This window comes from Paramisgurnus dabryanus, chromosome 10 (genome assembly GCF_030506205.2).
Source record: "Paramisgurnus dabryanus chromosome 10, PD_genome_1.1, whole genome shotgun sequence".
Taxonomy (NCBI): domain Eukaryota; kingdom Metazoa; phylum Chordata; class Actinopteri; order Cypriniformes; family Cobitidae; genus Paramisgurnus; species Paramisgurnus dabryanus.
Window position 1 is genome coordinate 26,884,563 of NC_133346.1, and position 22,859 is coordinate 26,907,421.

Here is a 22,859-nt window from a genome sequence, read left to right on the forward strand (position 1 = left end):
GCTACACTGACTTTACAGTCCAGAGAAGATAACAATTTAGCCTTGAAATTTTCTTTCTCTGATTCAGAGTTTTCTTCACTTTTTACTCTGTGAAAGTGCAGGGTTGGAGGTGATGGTAACCCTGTAAAATCAATGATGACGGATGAGCTGAGCATGTGAAATTGAAGCCCTGTGGCAGTGTGATTGGACCTTGTATAGTTACCTGACAGTACAGCGGGTAAGGAAAGCACTTCTGATATGCTATCTCTGAGCGTGTAGGTCATGTCATGTCTTTCATCGCAGATCTCTCTCTTTCTCTCTCTCCCTCTCTGCTTGCTATAATCTTTTCAAACTTTTTTTTAATGCTGTTGACAAATTCAGAATTCAGGTTCTGCTGGCAATACAAGTACAGGACTATACTTATGAAATATGCAGACAGCAGTATACATTATAGCATTCCTGTGGCTCAACTGGTAGAGCTCTGCACCAAGGCTACCTCTGTTTCAAACCCTTTTTGAGCTGTCTTCTGTCTACTGCCTACATCTAATCAAAGTCTCACCTTATAAGTTATTGATTTGGAAAATTTTAAACACCCAAAAACTATTAAACATTGCTATTTATGTAAAGCACATTGAAAGATCTAAGTCACTAGTCTAGTTAGTCTTTTAAACATCAATGCAAAATCAATAATATTATTAATGTCCAACTGACCTGACACTGTTCTGACAAACATTTATAGATGCAATTTTGGTACCCATTAAGTGTTGCTTTGAAAAACTCAAATTAGCATTTAATTTGCATGTACTCACTAATTCAACATGGCACAAAATTATTTTGGCCTCCGTTCTCCGGATGCAGTGCCGGTCAAAACCTAGAATACTAATTAGTGGTGGCCGTTGATGAAAACAGCCGTGATATTATTTCGGTACAGTACTGTAGCTCTTTATTTCACAGCACTGTTGGGTATTTACAGCAACTGTGTAAAAAGTAGGTACCAGCTATGAACCTAACATTCACTAAATTTTAGTCCATGTAGTTACCTTACATTACTCAATATGTATTTGGGTAAATACACTGTAAGCGCATATACAGTAAAATAAACTGCAACCTAATGACTCATACTTAGTTAGCGATCTGAATAAATTGTACCTACGTAATGCACATTAGGTTTTAGATTTAGTTTATTGCTTTAATTCTTAAATCTAAATATGCACATTTAATAAACTCTAAAAAGTCTTTTATTATGTAGGAAAATTGACCTGTTTTCATCAGTAAAATAAAAACACAGCTTTTGTGAGGAAGCATGTCTATGGAATACCTGGCCAGAAATTTTCCTGATGTGAGATTTTTACTCTCTGTCGCCAGACAGTTTGTGATGCCAGGTATCAATGCCAGCTCTGGAGACACTGTTGCGGCAGACCCCACCGCTCTGGCCACAAACTCCAAAGCATCCTGGACGTAATAATCCAGCGAGGGCTCACTCATACGACCATGCGCGAGAAGACCCATCGGCAGTCCCTCCGTATGTAACTCCTCCACATTCTGAGAGTCACCTAAAACCCAGTGGTAATCAGGAATTATCTGACCAAACTTTGCAACGGTAGCAAAAAGTCTCCGTATATCCCGTATGTCACATCCAAAGGTCACTACTGTAGAAGTTGAGTCCTTGATAGACTCCATTTGACCTTGCAGGTACGTTTGAAAGTCAGTTTTGGAGCTGCTATTGTAAATGCTGGTGGAAATCTTGATAACAGTACCCAAATGAAATTTCGTGTTGTTGCGGAGCAAAAAGACAAAGTCAGAAATGTTCATCTCTTGACACATTACCAGACTGACGTCATACCAGTTGTTCATGGACAGCAGGGAGAAGATAAGGTCAGCTTCAGGAGTTTGAGGATTTTGCATGGCCATCTGGAAATGGAGCGAGTTCTGTAGATAATAAAATAAAGAAATCATTATAGAATTAAGGACGTTCCATTCTGTCTGCCAAACGGAGGCAAGGCAGGAGTTTCAGGTCCAACAGCTATTTTTCAGAAAGCATGATTTGGCACACTATCTCCTTCTGTCTACTTGCATTTACAAATTTAGTTGCCTCTATTTAGGGAAAACATTTACAGAACTTTTCCAACGTAATTGTGCAATTATTTGCTCCAGAAAAGTAACCATACATAATTACATATTTGTTTATAAATCCTGATAATTATTAATTAAATAATTAAGTAACCCTACAAGAACTATACTTTCATTTTAGAGTAATTCAAATTATATTTTGGATTGCACTTAATTGATATCGCTGTTGAGTGATATTTCATATCTTTTACATTTGTTATAACCGGACTGCATGCGAATTTGAACTTCAGAGCTGAAGGAGCGGGTGGAGAAATAGTCCCAATATCATAACAATCTTAAATAAAACTTCTAAATATACCCGTGTGTGTACCCGTGTGCGCGCGTGTGTGTATGTACAGTATGTGCGTGAGTTCTTAACTTTAAGGATCTGGATCACAGGTCATTTCATCTGAGATCAATCTGCACCTAACAGCCTGAATCACTTACTGATTCACATGACACAAGTCATCAGCCGTTTCCTCAAGTTCACGTCAGGTAAGTGTTTGTAAATAAATATTAATTTTAGACTATATTAATTGGCAAAGACGCAAATACCCGACGTTTTTGTGAAGATATAAGTTATATAAAGGTGTGTTATGTTATGTGTCCGAGTTAAAGTGGAGCTATTTTAGTTAAGATTACCGGACAGGGTTTATTACTCCGTCTTAATTATAATTGGGACATTTTTACAAACAAACCTTATAAAATACAATACTGGCGTGCATTTTGAGACAAAACAATAGCACTCATATGTTAAGAGATGTCAGTATTTTAGTCAGTGATAAGTTTGATAAAGTTTATCAAACCAGAGCGGTGATGATGTGGAGAGAAGCAGACCAGAGGGATCCATGGTGAAAGAAGTTCTCCTAAATGGCCCTTCAGATGTTCTGACTGACTTTGGAGTGCTTTTGGACTGTTTGGACTGAACGTAAAATTTCTGTGGAACTAGTTACTAAAAAATAATTAATTGAGCCAACAATTTATTTTTAACAGTGTAGGAAACCAGAACATTTGTTATTTTCCACGAGGTATTTGTTCAAGAGTTCAGTTTAGCAACTAGTCAGACCTTTAAAAAAACTTAAACCGGAAGTAAAGTTCAAACGAGAAGCATATCGCGTCACTGCACGTGTGTCCAATTAAACGGTCTCTATATAATGTATACATATCTGTGCCATATTAGAATCTTTTTAAAGGGTATCACCTCAGTGACAGCTTGAGACCATTTCTTCTGACAGTATAGGCCTGTTTAAAGATGTTTATAGTGTTCCAGTTGGTTGTAACAATGGCACATGTATTTATTTCAGGATCTTTAGAGAACATAAGGCTATGTTTTCAGAGAATAATGAATGGCTGTACAAGAAAAGCTCTGTTGAAATCCTTTATGAGGATTGTCTGAGCGTGTATTATGCCAATTACTAGCTGCTGGTAAGGGCTCTCTCATAAAGAATAATCGAAATTTATCAAGAGCAGAACGAGGATAAAAGCAAATGTAACAAATTTAGGACCAGTTACGGTGGGACTGAGGTTTTGGTGGTGAGTGTAACAGAGGCTGGTGTGCAAGAGCTATGAAATGTGTAAAATCTTCTTGTTTGAGCAACTAATCCTGGAAGTAGAAACCGCTACACTTGTACCCTACTGATACTGAATAAGACTTAGTCACTTTTCTTGTCAGACATGTAAATAGAAATGCATCTAGAATTTAAAAAGTAGTTTTCTAAAGGTTTGAATGTTGTTTAGTCTTCTATAAAAAAGTCAAATCAGGACATACGTTTGTGATTTCCAATAAATTAGCTTCTTCATTAGCTTTGAACTAGAATAATTTTATTTCAGGGCATGAAGTTACTCACTCTATAAAAATAAAAGTGCACACAATTATCCATAATGATTTGGCCTCTCTGGAAATGCTATTAATACAGTTCATTGGACCAAACAACTCCTTTAATTGTTTGTGATTCTTGATCTTCATGTGATGGGATGAAAAATAGCATGACAAAAGTTGAAGCCTGACAAGCCAGAAAAACTGCAAGTTTCCTTGTAAGTGCACGTAACGCAAATAATAGCAAATTATGTTTTCATTTCCATGTTTTGAAAATATTGTTAAATAACCTTCATTAATGTTTGTGACAGGTTTTGTGGGAATAACCCTTACATATTTTATTTTTTCCCTGTGATAAAAATGACCCCTTGAGACATCACAAAAATTAATAGCTAATCTGTGAGCATTCATCATATAACACTGAATACACAGAAATTCACCAGTACAAATATACATAATAGTTCAGTCGCCCATTTGACATTCATTAACATTTATTACATTGAGTCTGACAATGTGATTGTTTAATTATATAATATCTATAATTAACCTCACATTGTCCTGCTAAGGAAAACAAACGGTAACAGAGTCTGCAGGATGAAATGTTGATAGGCTTAGCCGTTTAATTTCCCCCGAGGGCTTCTTTTAAGTGACAGCATACAGCAGGCTAATCCTAATTGTTTAAAGAAGCTTTCTTGGATTTATTTCAAGATGTCCAAACAAATGCTGGTTTCCTTAAAGAGTTGTCATAAAATCTAATTGTTCTAAACAGCAGGAAATAAAGAACACTAATGAGTTAAGAAACACTTCTAGTTGTTAATTGGCTACTATCTTCTGGAATGCTTTGATTCCTGAGGGGGTCCTTATGATTGAATGATATGCAGCCAGAGATTACTGCTGTGTCATATAAAAGCACTGGAGGGAGATACAATTATTGTTCATTTCCAGCAGCTTTGAAGATGAATGGGTAAAGATAGATGATGTCATATGCCTTAGTTCTTATGCACCCCATGCAAAGTTGCTTGATGGACTTCTCATTTGTCTTGCCTACATCTCAGCCTTCAAAATATCAACTGATTTAGACAAATTTGTTGTCTGGTCATATTATGACTACTAAAGAAATCATCCAAGGATGAAATATGATGCTGTTATTGTAGATTTCATTTTACATGTCGGTCTTTAAATAATATAGACATCTAATATTATATGAATAACTATTTTTTTAGCGATTCTCATAATAACATGTTTATAAATAAAGTTCTTATTTTAGGACCATTTCGTTTACTCTTAATTATGATTTTTATTAGGATTTCACTGTGATTCTCATCAGATTGTCATTGCTATAAAACTGTGATAACAAAATGCATAAAGCACTACAAACTATCAGTGTCATAATCAGCCTGAACTCACCAGGGCTGACTAATTTGTATGAATTTATATAAAGTGAATTGTACAAATACATTCAATTATTGTAAAACAAATACAATAATAAAGTCCCCTCAAACATGGGTGAAAGCAAATTGTACAAAAGCGTACGAATGTGGTTATACAAATTAATATGAATTAGCTTCCTTGTAACATGCATACAAACTGCTATGAGATTGTGTTGACATAATATACACTGTCAGTAAAAATGGTCAAAAATGGCCCCAAGCTGTCACTGGGGCAGTATCCTTTAAAATGTCTTCTAAAATTTAGGTGCAGAATTTAGGTACAGATATGTATCAATCTGGAACCAATATGTATGTTTGCAACACTCATATGTACCTTTGTGGAACTACTATTATGATCTCGTTAGGTGCAAATGAGCAATTTTAAAAGGGTAATGCCCCAGTGACAGCAAGGGAACATTTTCCTGACAATGTACAAATTCTAATTTGCATCACATGCGTCATAAATAACATGGTGCAAAATTCCTACTGGTCCTCCAAATATACTTTAATGTCTTATTATTTGATTCTGTTGACTTTGGAAAAAAATGTACCCTGGTTTAAGATCTACCTAATTGTGTTATTTTATGACCGTTTTAAGAGAAATACACTTCATATGCTTTATGATTCAAACACATGAGCAAATCTCAAAGGCTCTTTTAAAGCGCGTGCTTTTTTCAAAACCTTGGAAATCACTTTCCCTTTGGACACTTTAGCTGCTTATGTCTTTGTAAATGGCTAATTACTTCATCATGTATGCAAACTGTTACTGTCATATTCATTTGATCATCTCTGAAATTCTTGATTTATATTCAGATATTCATGCTGCTCTCTGTCTGCACATTTTGGCCTGCTGATGGTTTTGCAGATCTTAAAATTGGTTTGCTTTCTAATACTGGGCTATAAATCCCTGTTTATGATATGCTTATTTGACTTTAAAAGACAAAACATTACAGTGAATGAGAAGCACAAAAGGTCTGGTTTGATCCCAGTAGAAAACACATTACTGATAAATGTATGCACTTTAAGAAAATTTGGAAGGTTCTGCCAAAAGCGTATTAGTGTAAATGTTTCTTACAAACAATGACCAATTCCAGATACATGAAAGAGTTTTAGATAACAGTTTCCATGGTCCAGTACAGTAGCCTAACAAGTGATATTAATTGCATTATGGGCAAACAACAGACACTGACTGTGAGTTCAAAAGTTCTCTGGTTAACATTGCCATGTGAACAAAGACCTGACCAGAAGATGGTGCTAACTTGTAAAGATACAATGTTGCCCTTAGGGCGGGGGGGGGGGGGCATTCCTGGTCCTGGAGGGCCACTGTCCTGCAAAGTTTAGCTCCAACCCTAATCAAACACACCTGAAAGACATTTCCAAGTAATCATGCAGCCTTTGATTAGGATTTTCAGGCATGTTTGATAAGGGTTGAAGCTAAACTTTGCAGGACAGTGGCCCTCCAGGACCAGGAAGGCCCACCCATGCCTTAGGGGGTTTACCAAAGTGTCTTTAAACAAGTATTATATGCCACAGATATCACAATAGCTGTTTAGACAGACTTGGAAATTCAGCAGGTCACATGATGTACTCTATGTAATTTATTTACATTGACAACCTGACATCAAAAACCTTGTGTGTTATTTAGGTTCACATACAGATATACGAATATGGCAGACCTTTGAATAACAATTTTAAAACAGCAGGCTGTAAAGCTTTTAAACTGATTTGTTCTAGTAAATGGCCCTTTATGTGATATATTACTGTACTGTATGTCCCACCATTTTACCTGTCAGGGGTTCAAATAAATAGATATACAAATCTTACTATGCCAAAAACAATTTTTTCATGAAACATTACATTAGATAATGACATTGTTACACTTAACTGTTTCGTACCTGCTATTGAATTATATAATTATTTTGTTATCAGAGTAGATTTTCTGTTTTATAGTGGTGGCAATTCATTATACAAAGCTAACATTTAATTCAATCCACTCCACACTGTTTTCTCAGTATATTTTCATTTAAGCTGATTTGACCATTTGTAATTTATGTTTGACATGTTTGTGTCCAGCCTTGATAAATTAATTTGAAAGGCAAACGAAAATTTATGAGTACACTTCTGACTCCAAAATTGATGGCATTATACATTTCCACTGCGTTAACCAAAAACCAACTAACTGACCATTCATTCTTGTTTCTAAAGCATCCATGCAATCTATTCTGAATCATTTCCAAGCATATCAACATGTGTCCACAGTGCTTTTGCGCACTACATCTGCTTATACAACACAGTGCAGTCTACCAACACTGCTGCATTTATTTAAATGTCCGTGAAAAATTAAATTTTCCAGTACCATACTGCAGTTAACTAACTCTTAGAAATAAAGCATTATATTTAAGAAAACGTGCACACCTGACTGTGGCGTTTGAACTCATTCTGCACGACACTGACGACTGGAATGTGTAGCGTTGACGAAATAAACTCCAGCTTCAGCAATTCGTCCCTGTTTTGCGGGAACGCAATGATGGCAGAAACTCCTTGTACGATAACAGTGTTGCAAACGCTTTGCAGGAACGACGCGGGATCTGCACAGGCTGGTGTAGATGAGGAGGCAAACGAGAAAGCAGGTAATTCTCCAAGTCCTGCTTCAACAGCCATGACTATATCCAAGCTCAAATTGTAGGGTAAAAGCCCCGCCATCCGATTCAGGGTCTCCATAGCGAATATAACAGCGTCTTTTGGTAGAAACGCAATCTCCGCGTCCACTTGTTTGAGTGTTGTTTTACTTTTTGAGGCCCTGTGGGGGTTATGCGCTGATGTTTTAGTCCTAATGCCCCTCCAGTCATGGTCAAGTCCACTTTGAATAATGATGTCCCACTCGTCTCCAGTTTCTGTGCCCCTGTCCAGATCTCTATTCCTAGGGGGATTCTGCTTGAAAACTCGAGGTTGAAGTTGCAGAGCTCCGACTCTCACTGTATGTCCGATTCTCTTCAAAATCTGACATGGTTGGGGATGCGCGTGTGATGCTTGAGCCAGAAGGATCATCATTAACGCGTTCGGCGCAAATAAGGAGAGCCACACCAACCTGCCCAGCGCACCTCGCAGCCAAGAGCCCGTCATTACTCCAGACAAGCCTCGGGTGAGCTCTGGAAACGACGGGAATCGCGTCCACCTGTTCGCCCGGAGGTTCCTGCACAGCGCTGGATAGATGATGGATGACCGGGAAATGTCCTAGACGTAGCAAAGTTGCGCTCCTCTCCAACAGGCTTCCGAGTGTTCGCCGCCAGTTCACATGTCCAACGCGCTTCCAAACACTTGCTTCTCATCTCAAATGCTTTTACACACCAAATATTATCAGTGTGAAATAATTAAGATTTAAATCAAGTTTTTAAGCGTTCTCCAAAAAGTCCGCGGCCACCCATACGCGAAGTTACCGGAAAGCACAAAAGGCGCTGTTCTTCAGATCAATGTAACGGAGGTACGATCATTTTAACTAATTATAATTAAGCATCTACATTTGTGTTGCTTTCTGTGTTTGATCACAGGATGGAGACCGTGGCGCAAACTGAATCAAAAAAGAAATAAGCGATTAAACGGTTGCCAGATATTCCAGGTTTTTAAAAACGTCACGCAGTGAATTTTGTTGCGGTAAACTGTTCGACTGGCGCCGGAATAGGGCAGATTATTGCACAGGCTGTGCTTCATGCATTTAACCCTTTCAGTACCACAGTGAGACCTCAAACCTCAACAACAAGCTCAGCTGGCATTTACTGTATGAAGATGTGCTTTAGCTATGTTTAAATTGTGGGTTGTTTTATGGTTTCTGAACTTTATTCTTTTTTATTAATAATCTCATTTAAAAGTACTTCTGTAAAGCAACTTCCTTATAGGCTGCTATTATGCATTTGCCAGACATTTTTATCCAACGTGTTTTACAGTGCATCCAAGCTATACATATTTTCAACAGTATATGGGATTCAAACTTTTGACCTCTAATGCAATGCCTTTATGTAGCTACAGAAACAGTCTGAAGGTCAATGATAGATGAAGGGCAAAAACCATATCTACCCTTTTGCTAATAAAAGCTGTTCTATTTCTTCTGTTTCAGGAAGACGGGGTTGTATAGATTTCATTCAACAAATTGGTTCAGAAAGTGTACTGGCAAGGAGGTGTAACAATCACATTCTCTTTCACCACCCAGTCCTGATTTATAACAGTCAGATGAACAAGAGAAGATCTGGTGCCTGTTGAGGCTCATCACTATGACCGTATATCTATTGGATCTCTTCTTGAGACTAGTTTGCATGTGCACTAGTTGTCCCCTGAGATTCAAGTATGTCACAGTTTAGACAGGTTACAATAAATTACCCGATAGCCTTGCCCCCAAGATGAAAACAGTGGAAAAACAGAAAAAGTGGTTAAAAAATACAAATACATGTGAAAGCAAGCAATAACATAACTGATGCAAAAATTATATATTTCATACTGTTAAAGTTTGGTTCAGTTTGTCAGGCCAGTCCTCTTCTGTGGAAACATTGTGAAGATAGTGTGAGTGCTGTATAAGTCAAATTGCTCAAAAGAATAACGTATAACACTAGGATATTGATTTTACATTAAAACTGGAAAGACAATTAGGCGTAAAAACTTTGGGAGAAACCAGGGTAAATCACGAGGCACATTTCTCTTCTGGCACATTAATTTTACATTGGTGCTAAACACTGTATAAATGATATTAACAATATCACCATATTGGCAGCTTCGTAAAATCTTTTTCTTAACCCTGAAGTCCCACCAGGTTTTTAATAATAAATTTGACATTGAAAATGTCTTTCCCTGACAAAATTACTCTGGCTGTGTAATTCTCTCTTGTGGATCACCTGGGGCGGCAGACTTGTCCTATTTTGACTATTCTTCAGAGGGTTTATGAAGATTTGAATTTTTCCTAAGTACTTTCTTGAAAAGTGTCAATTTTAGATGTATTTTTCGATTTTATTTCTATAGCTCTTTAAAAAATAAGTAATGAAAAAACAGGAAAATTGAGGAATACACTGTATTATAGAATGCAAATCTTTCATAAGATGTCTCTGAGATAAACTAGACTGGTATCATTTTAGTGCTATTTATAAGTCACATGATATAACCTTGAGAAAATGATAAGACAGCCAGACTAATAAATACCATTCCAACACTATTCAATTTAACAAGTACAGTGAGTCTTGTTGAAGCAAAGATGCTGTCAGTATGTTAATAATGTATATTACCTTATCTATCAAGAACTTTATGTGTACAAGCAACCCTGTATCACGAAGTTATGTACCTATATAGTCAGGTAAATGTGTGAGACTTTTGTGTGATGCTGATACGGTTTTCCCCCTTTTTTGCGTGAACATGTCACGCAATTCTGTTTACGTGTCACTGTCACGTATTTGTTACTCAACTGTTTTGTCCTATTTTCAAACCATTGACGCTTCGATTTAGGGTTAGATTTGGTGTTTGCGTTAGGATGTCACTTTAAGTATTGGTTTACCTTTTTTCATGATTTATTTTTTATATTGCCTTTATCCAAAGCAAGTTTTAGTACAAGGATTTTTCAGTAAGTGTGCTTATCGAAACCATGACCTTTGCGCTGCCAAAACAAAAAGCCCTACCAACTGAGCTACAGGAACATCCAGCTGGAGTATTCTACTACTAGTGTTTAATTAAAAAGACACACATTTTATTTCAAGAATGATTAAATATTATTAACACCAAAGAAATTGCCGACCTTGTAGACACAGTTGACCTCAGTATTTGTCATTTTGGTAAAAATCAATATTTTTCAGCCCAAATCACTGACTTGTCATTCAGATAAATAGTAATATAATATAGTACAATCAGGATGGGCAATTCGGTTTTGTGCACAAATCACTAACTATTAATAACCTGTGAATCAAGTGTGAAATTAATGATCTCTGTAATTACTCTAGCATGAAATCTGCCATACAGAGGGCATTGAACTCAGAGCAAAGACCTTCATCGTATGAGAGGTGAGCTTTCAATATTGATCCTTAGACTCTCAATTGACAAGCCACTGTAATAAATCTCATGCTTTCATTGCTCACCAATCAAACTTCATTATAAGCGCTGACCCAAGCACCAGGCAAGGCTGACGGTATTATCAGCTTCTAATGCTGTGGTGATGCTTAATATAGGATGTAAGACATTATTTCACCTTTGTACGTACCGTAATAGCAGGGGTAACTGGTGAGTTGCAATTAAAGAAATGGCTCACAGATCTGTTCTAAAATGGTGAGAACAAGGGATAGGAAACCATTTCTACATTTCTGAATCAAACTATGTGGCATTTTGATGCAAATCCACCTGTCAGTTGGTAGAAGACTAGGTGGATGTCACCTTGGGTAATTTGCATGTTTTTTGTTCTCAAAATCCTTGAAAAAAACTGCACAAGGTTAAAAAAAGTACTGTACAACCCACAACACACTAAATACAGGCTTATTTGCAACAAAGATAAACATTGGCAATTCAGAAAACATTTATATAAAAATATTGGTAACTACATGTAATTAATTTGGGTTCAGTTTAGGGTTGTACATGGTAATTACTTGGTTTACACAGTAAGTACATAGACACTAACAATAAAGGTGCTATTAAATGTTCTTTGCCGCAATCCATTTTGATTCCTCAATGAACCTTTCAGTCAACAGTTCTCAAAATAATAATTTCTTAATTTTTATAGTCTGAAGAACCTTTATATATGTACAGAGAACCTTTTGTGCAACAGAAAAATTGGGTACATGTTCAGGGTTCTTTATGGAACCATACAACCTGGCAAAAATGACCTTTAAGGAACCTTTTTTTTTTTAAGAGTGTACCTTCATGTAGTGTAGAACAGGACTGTAAAATACCTAGCTTTGGGCCACTGTTGAAAGCTGGTCATTGCATACAGAAATGCAATTCAGAACCACTGACCTATAGTATTGATTATATTGTACATTGATGCTAAGTATCATGATATAAAATATGGATAAGAGCATGAGGACACAGGCGAATAGAGAATTCCATCATATTTTTCATTTCATCTTCTGTCAGAATGGGAAAAAGGGGTAGTGTCACAAATCACATTTTTTTAATGCAGTGTGCTGTTCTGGAGACCTCATCTAATCCAAAGCAAAGTGGAAAACGCACAGCCTACTGCCCTCAGAGAAATAAAAGTCTAGTCAAGACAATGTGCCCAAGTTCAGCACGTATTGGTGCAACAGTCCATTTATTAGTGTTAGATAATAGGCCTGCTAATTCTTATTATTATTATTCTTATATATATATGTGTGTGATTCTGTTTAACCCTCTATTCATATGTTGCATTCAGATTCTTTGAAATGCATTTAAGAAACATTTTTATCCGTTTTGCATTCAGAGAGCATTTACTTTTATTCTATTTATTTTTTGGGGGACATTTGATGGGATGAAAATATAGATATAAGATTTGTAAAATGTAGGTTTTGCAATACAAGTCAAATGTCACCTATACACACATAATTCTTTATTACTATTTATTAAAGGAATTACTGGTTAAAAATTGTCCCTAACTGTCACTGGAGTGGTACCTGTGCACCTACAGAGTGCATATTACTACCTCAAAGGTATATGTTGGCACCAAATATATATATACTGTCTCTGTACCTAAATGGTACCTAAAACATTTTCCTATTTTGCCTACTGAGCCATTGTATCACCCATGTTAATTGTAAAGTCAAGATTAAAAAATAACACAAACAAAACTGTGGAATTTACGTAGGCCTACTCATCAAAACACAATGAACAAATAACCTAAATGTTTTGCTGAATGCTTCATTATGATTGGTTGAGAAATGTTCCAGGGGTTATCCATTTTTATTCGATAAATGCACAGATAACCTGTAAAATGTCTTAAAATAACAACCAGAGCAATGTCTGTGGTAACCGTGGTATAACAGCACGACGCAAACATTATTTTCGAATAATTCAACTTATTTATGTGAAAAAATTACATATCTCATATATCTGGTCAAAGTTGCCATCTTTTGCCTGTATTATAATGCAAACTCTCTCAACCAATATATACTCTGTCTGTTGTCCCCACTGTTGTTGTTTTTTGTCACCTATGGTATTTTTTTTTATTGTAGTCATTGTCTTTAGTTTAAATATATCTGTTATTGTATATCCATCATCTCTCCTTGTCATCCTCCATCACATACCGTAACACAATCATTGAGCCAACCATTTTTGTCAAGTGTGTACAAACTCTTTACTGATATGGCTTACATGCTGACCAATATATATGAGTAAACGTTATTTGCTCATGAGTTGTTCTATTAATAAAACAAATACATTAAATCAAATGGAATGTCCACGTAAATTTTCATTGTTTAGCCTGCACAGTATCAGCAGTAACCCTATTAATTTATACATATGTTGTTTAATGCCTTAGGTAAAGACAATCTTTTCATTTTTCAAATGTCACCGGTCCATTAAAGAAGTTGAGGCTTTGAAGAAATAATAATTATCTGAATCCATGACATTAGTAGACACTCATCCACAGTTCCCTGTGCAGCACATGAACTATGTGTTTGTTCTTATTAGTGTAGCAGACACATTGTATTTCTTGTCTTGATGATTTTAAATCCTTCTGGCATTAAAACCCCTTTTCCCATTGTGTCCTGTTAGTTTACTGAGACTATTTTCCATCACATATCAGCAAAAGACAAGCAGAAGAATAACTGTTTGCAGCAGTTAATAACCATTATTATAAATTTAATATAAATTACATTTTAAAAGTTCACTTTGAGGCTAGCTGGTTTTGTGTGATTCATCAGTTTTTACAGATATCAAATTCTATGAATTCATTTTCAGTGGTTCAGGCTATATCCACACGAAGCCGGTGCATTCCCTATCCGATCATTTTTTTTCCTTGCTCTAAAAAAATAATCCGTAAACACGGAACCACTGAAACCGACTGAAAGCGGTGTAGTATATATGCCGGACCAGTATGGGGCGCTGTAATTCTGCCACAGATATACACTATACACGGAGAAGAAGACTTTGAGCATGCGCATAGCCAACGTATGGTGTTGTCCATTATCGCTTGTTGGTCACCACAATTGCATAGACGCAATAGATTTTGCTGTAATAAAGCTAGTAGGCTTTAGTAGCTTCTGTAGCACGAACACAATCACGTAATCCGCCGTTATTGTTGTTGCTGATACGTGTGACGCTTCCAACACGTGATGTGATGACGTTTTCGCTTCACAAAATATACGGATTGGCTGTACAGACGAAACCGCAAGGGTGTCGGTTTCAGATTTATCCACTTTAGGACCAGGTTTCAAAAAATAGCGGTTTCACTCTCTGAAATCGCCGGATCCGTGTGGATGAAACGCCAATACGATAACAAATTTATGCGTATACAGTGATTCGCGTCTCCGTGTGGACAGCCCCTCAGTCTATTTGAAGGTATTATTCCTAACATTATTTAAATAACTTTATCTTTACTCAGCTCGTTCTATGAACTATACATAAGGTAACCAAAGTTATAAGATATCCTACAAAGATATCCTAGTGGCTGGAGAAAAAATACAAATTGTCCAAAAATATAAATATCTTGGCATTAACCTAGACAACAAATTAAATTTTAAATCACATGTAAAGCAAACCTGTAAAAATGTCAAATTTTACTTAGCAAATTTCCGATTAATTCGAAATTAAAGCTGCCAAAATTTTCATGCACTCAATGATTCTCTCTCATTTTACCTACTGTTTAAAGAGCTGGTCCCAGTCAAACCCTACTACCCTGAAACTACTACAATCTTTATACAAACAAACACTCATAGTACTTGATAAGAAACCAATACATTTTCACCACTGCGCTATTTGTTCAAAATACAATATTTTAAGTTGGGAAAATCTAATAAAGTTCACAAATTGCTGCCAGGTCTACAAAACTTTACATAAGATGTCCCCGCCACCCCTTTGTGATTTTATTAATCTTAGAACACCTACACACAGAATCACCAGAGGAATGTCAATAGGTGACTATATTATTCCACACAGAAAAGTGTTTTTAGTCAGTCTTTCTGTTAGGGCTTCTCTGTCACAGTAGGAAATCCATTGTTTCCTCCGTGTCATGTGTTGTGTTTGTGCTCATGTCACGGCCGGGGGCGGACCCAAAGGTAACTAAAAGGCCGCGCCCCTCTCTAACTTTCACCTCGAGAAGGTACCCAAGACCACTCCAATGACCAGACAGACGAGTATACTACGGTTAAAAGTATCACTTTATTTAAATAGTTAAAAAGAGAAAAGGGAAAGGGGAAAGGGCATTTAAAACTAATGACTCTCTTCTTGTCTCCAGGGGCAGGTTGGACCAGGAGATGGGGACAGAGGCTCCTTCCTGGCTTGGTCCTACTATCCGTGGCGCCCTCCGCTTCCTCCTGGAGGCAAACAAGTAAAACACTGTAAGTGAACTAAGTATTTCGCACGGGACTTCACTTGCCGGCTTTTTCACCCGTCTCTCCTACGCCCTTAGGTTCTTCCAGTTGGGGCCCCTCGCTCTCCTCGGGACGGTGTACGAGGGCAAAGGTAAGTATTTCACTCTTTCTCCACAGGTCGTTTCTTCCCCCAGGTGTTGCTGTAAACACAGACGGTTAGACACGTCACACAGACAAGTTACTCACGGGGCTCGGCCGTCTCGTTCCCCTCGGGGCGGTACACTAGGACGAAGGTAAGTATCCCTCTCTTTCTGCTCCGTCCTTTTCCTCTACAGAACGTGGCTTTAAGCACCAATAGAATTATTTCATCACACAGGCAAGTTACTCACGGGGCTGGACTATCCCGTTCGCTCGAGGCGGTGCACTAGGACAAAGGTAAGTGTTTTTCTCTTTCTTCGCTGTTCGGTTTCCAGCTGGGGCGTTACTGTAAGTACAGGTAGGTTAACACATCACACAAATAGGTTACTCCAAAGGTACGAACGTCTCGTGTACTGCAGACAGTGGGCCCTTGCGGCAGTGTTCATGTACCGTATACCTCCACCCGTCTGTTTATGCCTTCGGGGTGTCGTGGGGACAAATGGGTCAAATGTGGCGGAGCCGAACGCCTCCCTGGCTCTCCCTCCTTGCTTGAACACTTGGGGCCACGAATTGGGGCGAACTCCCGATGAGGCTCCGCACACACCAAAGGTTTCTGTGGAATAAATCCCAAAGAGAATACCGTTCATCGCTCCGTCCTCTTCGCCTTGCTTGGCTGCCGCACTCTTTCCATGCGTTATAAGCGCCTCCGTGGATCAACGGCGCCCTCCGGCTCCTCTAAGGACGGAGCGTGTATTCGGATCTGCCCTAGGCAGTAAAGCAGCTCGTGCCCGAAGATGAACCCTCTCTGTGCGTTGCTACAGCCCTATTTATTTGGCCCGTCCTCATGTCCTCTTCCAATCATGGATCGCTCCCTTAATCCTGCGCACCTGTTTCCAATAAAACCCTGATTGTGTTGCTAGGGAGATCAGGAAGTACAAATGATTAAAAATCGGGTCCGGGCGGAAACCATGTCCAAGCGGAACTCTTCTCTGCCACTTTTGGTTCCCGCCCTACCATAGTCACCTGGTGACACTCACGTCAGTCTCTATGTGCTCGTCAGGATCATTACAGCCACCTGTGTGTTGATTGTCTCACTCCAGCTGATCCTCATCACTACTCAGCTATATATACTCACCGATCTCTCTGTTTGTTGTGAGATCCTCACTCAATGTTTGCAGCTTCACTCGTTGGATTACCAGAGGACAGGTCCGTATCAGATTACGCGATCAAGTTCTGTACCCTGGCGGTGGAGTGTAAGTGGAACGAAGAGGCGCAGTGGGATCACTTCCTGCATGGGTTGGCTGACCGCATCCAGCAGGAGATTCGCGCCGTGGAACTCCCCACCTCTCTCAACAGATTAAACAACCTCACTATTAGAGTTGACAACATTCTCGACCAAGCCGCCAAACGGAGGGGGAGAGCAGTTTTCGCGACCAGATCGGAGGCCCGTCTACCGTGTACTGAGGCTGCAGTCAGCCCACTTGGAGATCCTGAACCCATGCAGGTGAGGCAAGCTCGTCTTTCCCGGGAGGATAGGATCAGGCAGAGATCCCTGGGACTGTGTTTGTACTGTGGCAGTACCAAACACCACATCCAGCGCTGCCCGGTAAAAGACCAAGCCCGATAGTAAAACTGAGGCTACTATTGGGTGGGATCTTTGCCAGGAAGACCTCATCTACATCGACACTCCTTCCGGTGAAACTACCGTGGTCCACCCGCTCACACGACAGTCAGGCACTTTTGGATTCCGGGGCGGAGGGTAACTTCATGGACTACACGTTTGCCAGTAAGTTCAAGATTCCTCTCACCTCTCTCAAGCACCCCATTGCACCTCTTGCACTCAACGGACACAAACTACCAGTCATCACCCAGACCACCATACCTGTTTCACTCGTCACTTCAGGCAACCATACAGAAGAGATTTCATTTTTCATCACGGACTCACATCAGTCTCCTATTGTTCTCGGTCATACATGGCTACACAAACATAACCCCAAGATTGACTGGTGACTCGGATCTGTCATTAGCTGGGACGAGGGTCGTCTTGTCTATTGTCTGCTTGTCTCACTGTTTCTGAGTCTGTTTTTCAGGGGGAAGCAGTGGATTTGTCTAACGTGCCCTCGGAGTACCACAACCTGAAGGAGGTGTTCAGTAAGTCTCGGGCTGATTCTCTTCCTCCTCATCGTCCCTATGACTGTGCAATAGAGTTAGTGCCAGGTACCTCTCCGCCTAAAGGCAAGTTATATTCTTTATCTGTTCCAGAGACAGCGGCCATGGAGAAATATATATCCAGTTCTCTAGCAACAGGGTTAATCCGTCCTTCCTCTTCTCCAGCGGGGGCGGGGTTATTTTTTGTGGGGAAGAAGGACAGATCTCTGTGACCTTGTATTGACTACCGAGGGTTGAACAAACATAACGGTAAAGAATACTTATCCTTTGCTGCTAATGTCTTCAGCTTTCAAGAGGTTGCAGGAAGCGTCTGTCTTTAATTCAATTTTTCAATTCAATTTTATTTATATAGCGCTTTTCACAAAAGTCAATTGTTTCAAAGCAGCTTTACATAAATAGAAGCAGTGAAAAGCACAGAAAACGACAGATAGCACAACAAAATACATGATAGCATGAGCAGTTAAATTTGCTGCGGCTATGACTCAATATTATAATTGCACGTATTACTAAAGCAACGTATAGAAGAGGAAGCTTGGTAAAGCCCAAAAAGGCTGCCTCCCCGGGGTGAAAAACCCCCTAGGAGAAAAAAAAACCCCGGGCTTTTATCCGAGGAAAAATAAGTCCTAGGAGGGAAAAACCCTTGGGAGAACGGAAATGGAGATTTAGCGGAGATTAAGCGGTTCTGCCGGTGATCGTTGGTCAGGTATCAGCTGGGCATAACGTTGAAGGACAGCCAGTAGATCAGAGGTGTGCCGACTTTCACATCTACCGGGACTGGGTCTGTTTGTCCCGTCCTCGGTTCGAGGACGAGACAGGGAGAGAAAAACAAAATCGTATTAGCGTAGCGGCCGTTCATATGTATTGAAGTGTCACACAGTGATGTGGTTTAACTCAGCTTAGTTCCAGACAGACTAAATATTGCGGCATAATTATGTTATCCACAGTTGAGGATTTAGCAAATTGGGGGCCCAATGCGAGGGTATATGTGACCAGTCACGGAAAGTAGGGACACAAGTCGGATCTGGGCATTTTGAGTTATTCACAGATTCTGAAAGTGCAGTTTCTAAGCTTTCCAACGATGTGTAACACATGGAAATCTGATAAGATTTGGAGAAGTTGTGGCCATTTGAATATAGGAACTCAGAAATACTCAAACCGAGAAAATCGAGACGAAAGGGACTCTTCTTTTCAGCTGGGGGAGACAATAGGGCTCATTTACATCTCATTTAGCTAAGCCATGCCCCCTGTAAAACCCTTTTTGAGATGTTCTAGCATCAAATGTAGTATTTTATGACCAAATGACAACCCGCAAAAATAAACATGACTCTTTTACCTTTGTGGGGATCACAAGTCGAATCCAGTCTGTTTCAGATTATCCAATGACCACATTTGTCCACAAATGCGTATAATCCGTGAAATATAGATTGTTTACATCAGATTTCGCATGAATGTCTGGTAATACAATATAATATATAATCTGAAGACTATTTAAATCGTAACATGTAAGGGTATATGAGCTTACACTCCGTTAAACACATGAACCCGCCTTCAAAGTTTGTATTTAAAATAGGGAAGTAGTATAATAGATCATCCAAACAGCGCCGTCGAAAACGTGACATCCTTTAGAGAGGTTACCAATGGCTCGCTCGTTCCTGCATCAGCCAATGACTTCATGGAAAATATTGATAGACAAAACATGTAGCCAATTATATGAAGAATACAACGATATCTGTGTAACTTCTGTGTGTTTGGACTCATGCTGCGCTGCAAGAACTGACATACAGATGACGTCAAAGTACCTGCAAAGGTACTTTGACGTCTTCCGACTGCGGCGCCGCATAAAGTCAGTGACGCGGCTGACGTACGATGCGGCTGACTGTTATTTGTTCCGCCCCAGCTTCTTTTATTTTTCTTTTGTTTTGTGCGCCCGAGCTTTACAGTCTGGGGAGACGCAGGCTATAAGTTTGAAAAAAAAAAAAAAACTTAGCAAACATATCTGAGGAACAGGGCAGCGCGTCACTACAGTCACGTGACTTCACGCTCGAGCCGGAAGAGAAGACAATGCTGAATAAAGTCGTAATTCTGCTATTTTTGGACCAAACTGTATTTTCGATGCATCAACACAATCTTACTGACCCACTGATGTCACATGGACTACTTTGATGATGTTTTTATTAACTTTCTGGACATGGAAACCATACATAGATTTTCAATGAAGGGGAAAGCTCTCGGACTAAATCTAACGATAAAACATCTTAAACTGTGTTCCGAAGATGAACGGAGGTCTTCCGAGTTTAGAACGACATAAGGGTGAGTCATTACTTACATTATTTTCATTTTTGGGCGAACTATCCTTATTTAGTAGTCACGCTGTTCCCTTTGGGGGCGAAGGCGAAAACACAAGCTTATACAGTATGTAAATATACACACAGACAATGACGCCCCCCGCTGCACGCTAGAATCTCCGGAAAAACAAGCCTATTTTAACCGCAAAATGTACGCTTTTAAATATACAAAAACTGCTATCTCAAACATGGAGAGGCTTCTTCGTGATCTCAACTAACAGATTCTGCAATAAAACGAAAATCACAAATTTCGAAAAAAAAACTTTGTTTCTCATTTTCTCGAAACTTGTGCTGCCGACTTGAGTCCCTGGTTTCCGTGACGGGTCACATATATGGTAAATAAGGGTCACCTTCCGATCTTTAAGAGAAAATGAAACCTGACGACCCGTTTGACTAAGGCCTAAAGCCCCACTGTCGTCGTTAATGCAGGTTCAGTGGCAAACGGGTCTCTATTGTATACCATTTACAGGACCAGGAGAAAACGCCAAAAACATCGCAACCCGACCATACGTGTTAACCCGTTTGACTAAGGCCGGAAGCCCCACTGTCGTCGTTAATGCAGGTTCAGTGGCAAACGGGTCTGTATGGCATACTATTCATAAGACTTACGATAGCGCCAAAATCGCAACCCGACCATACGTGCCAACCCGTTTGACTAAGGCTGAGGGGCCCCACTGTCGTCGTTAATGCAGGTTCAGTGGCAAACGGGTCTGTATGGCATACTATTCACAAGACACACGAAAGCGCGAAAAACGCAACCCGACCATACGTGCCAACCCGTTTGACTAAGGCTGGAGGCCCCACTGTCGTCGTTAATGCAGGTTCAGTGGCAAACGGGTCTGTTTGGCATACTATTCATAAGACTTACGATAGCGCCAAAATCGCAACCCGACCATACGTGCCAACCCGTTTGACTAAGGCTGGAGCCCCCACTGTCGTCGTTAATGCAGGTTCAGTGGCAAACGGGTATGTATGGCATACTATTCACAAGACACACGAAAGCGCGAAAAACGCAACCCGACCATACATACCAACCCGTTTGACTAAGGCTGGAGGCCCCACTGTCGTCGTTAATGCAGGTTCAGTGGCAAACGGGTCTGTATGGCATACTATTCACAAGACACACGAAAGCACCAAAATCGCAACCCGACCATACGTGCCAAACCGTTTGACTAAGGCCGGAAGCCCCACTGTCGTCGTTAATGCAGGTTCAGTGGCAAACGGTGGCAAACTATTTAATGCAATTCATTTTAAGTGTTCATGCAGAAAAGGTTTTTATTTATTTATTTGGTTGGTCTGTGTTATGACCGTGAGTGCTTTGTTCCGTGAAAATAACTATTGCGAGTTAAGAACCTTTACTAGACAAATTATGCGAATGCTTTGTTGAAGAGAAAAGTTTTAAGTCTAGATTTAAAATGATCGACTGTGTCTGATTCTCGGACATCGGTTGGTAAATCATTCCAGAGCTTAGGGGCTAAGTAGGAAAAGGATCTTCCACTTTTAGACACTTTTGATAGTCTAGGGATAATCAATAGGCCAGAATTTTGCGACCGTAGTGTGCGTGATGGATTGTATTCTGATAGTAATTCTCTAAGATATGAGGGTGCTAAGCCATTTAAAGCTTTGTAGGTGATTAGTGATATTTTAAATTGGATGCGATATTTAACTGGTAGCCAGTGTAAAGATGCCAGAATTGGGCTTATGTGGTCATACTTCTTAGATCGAGTAAGTACCCTTGCAGAAGCGTTTTGAACTAGCTGAAGCTTGTTGATCTGATTTGAATGGCATCCCCCGAGTAGCGAGTTACAATAGTCTATTCTAGAGGTCATAAAGGCATGAATAAGCTTCTCTGCGTCAGATGTAGACAGTATATGGCGTATTTTTGAGATATTTCTAAGATGGAAGAATGCTGTGCGGCAGACGTTGGCGATATGACTATCAAAGGATAAGTTGCTGTCGAACATCACACCTAAGTTCCTAACCGTGGAAGATGGCACCACAGTACAGCCATCTATGTGCAATTTGTAATCTGACATATTATGTTTGTAGCGATTTGGTTCAATAATAAGTACCTCTGTCTTATTGGAGTTGAGCTTAAGAAAGTTATGTGCCATCCAGTCACTAACATCGCTAATGCAGTCTTTTAGCTTAGAAAACGTGTGTGTTTCGCTGGGATGCGAGGAGATGTAAAGCTGGGTATCATCCGCATAGCAGTGAAAACTTATGTTATGTTTCCTGATAATGTCTCCTAGGGGTAACATGTATAACGAGAACAGGATAGGTCCTAAAACTGATCCCTGCGGTACACCGTATTTAACCAGGGAGTGATATGACTCTTCCTCATTTACATAAACAAAGTGATAGCGATTGGTTAGATATGACCTAAACCAGGCTAGCGCCTGACCACTGA

The 22,859-nt window shown here is 39.5% G+C and overlaps 1 protein-coding gene across 1 annotated transcript in view; it reads right to left on the reverse strand.

The window, feature by feature from the left end:
• grin3a (glutamate receptor, ionotropic, N-methyl-D-aspartate 3A) overlaps positions 1–8,925 on the reverse strand; it is a 29,056-nt gene extending 20,131 nt beyond the window's left edge. Inside the window, exons 1-2 of the mRNA XM_065240582.1 lie at positions 7,750–8,925; positions 1,298–1,908 (exon numbers count right to left, since the gene is read on the reverse strand). Coding sequence (XP_065096654.1) covers positions 1,298–1,908; positions 7,750–8,457 — 1,319 coding nt within the window. The 5' untranslated portion in view covers positions 8,458–8,925. The remainder of the gene's footprint in view (positions 1–1,297; positions 1,909–7,749) is intronic.
• Positions 8,926–22,859: the final 13,934 nt, after the last annotated feature.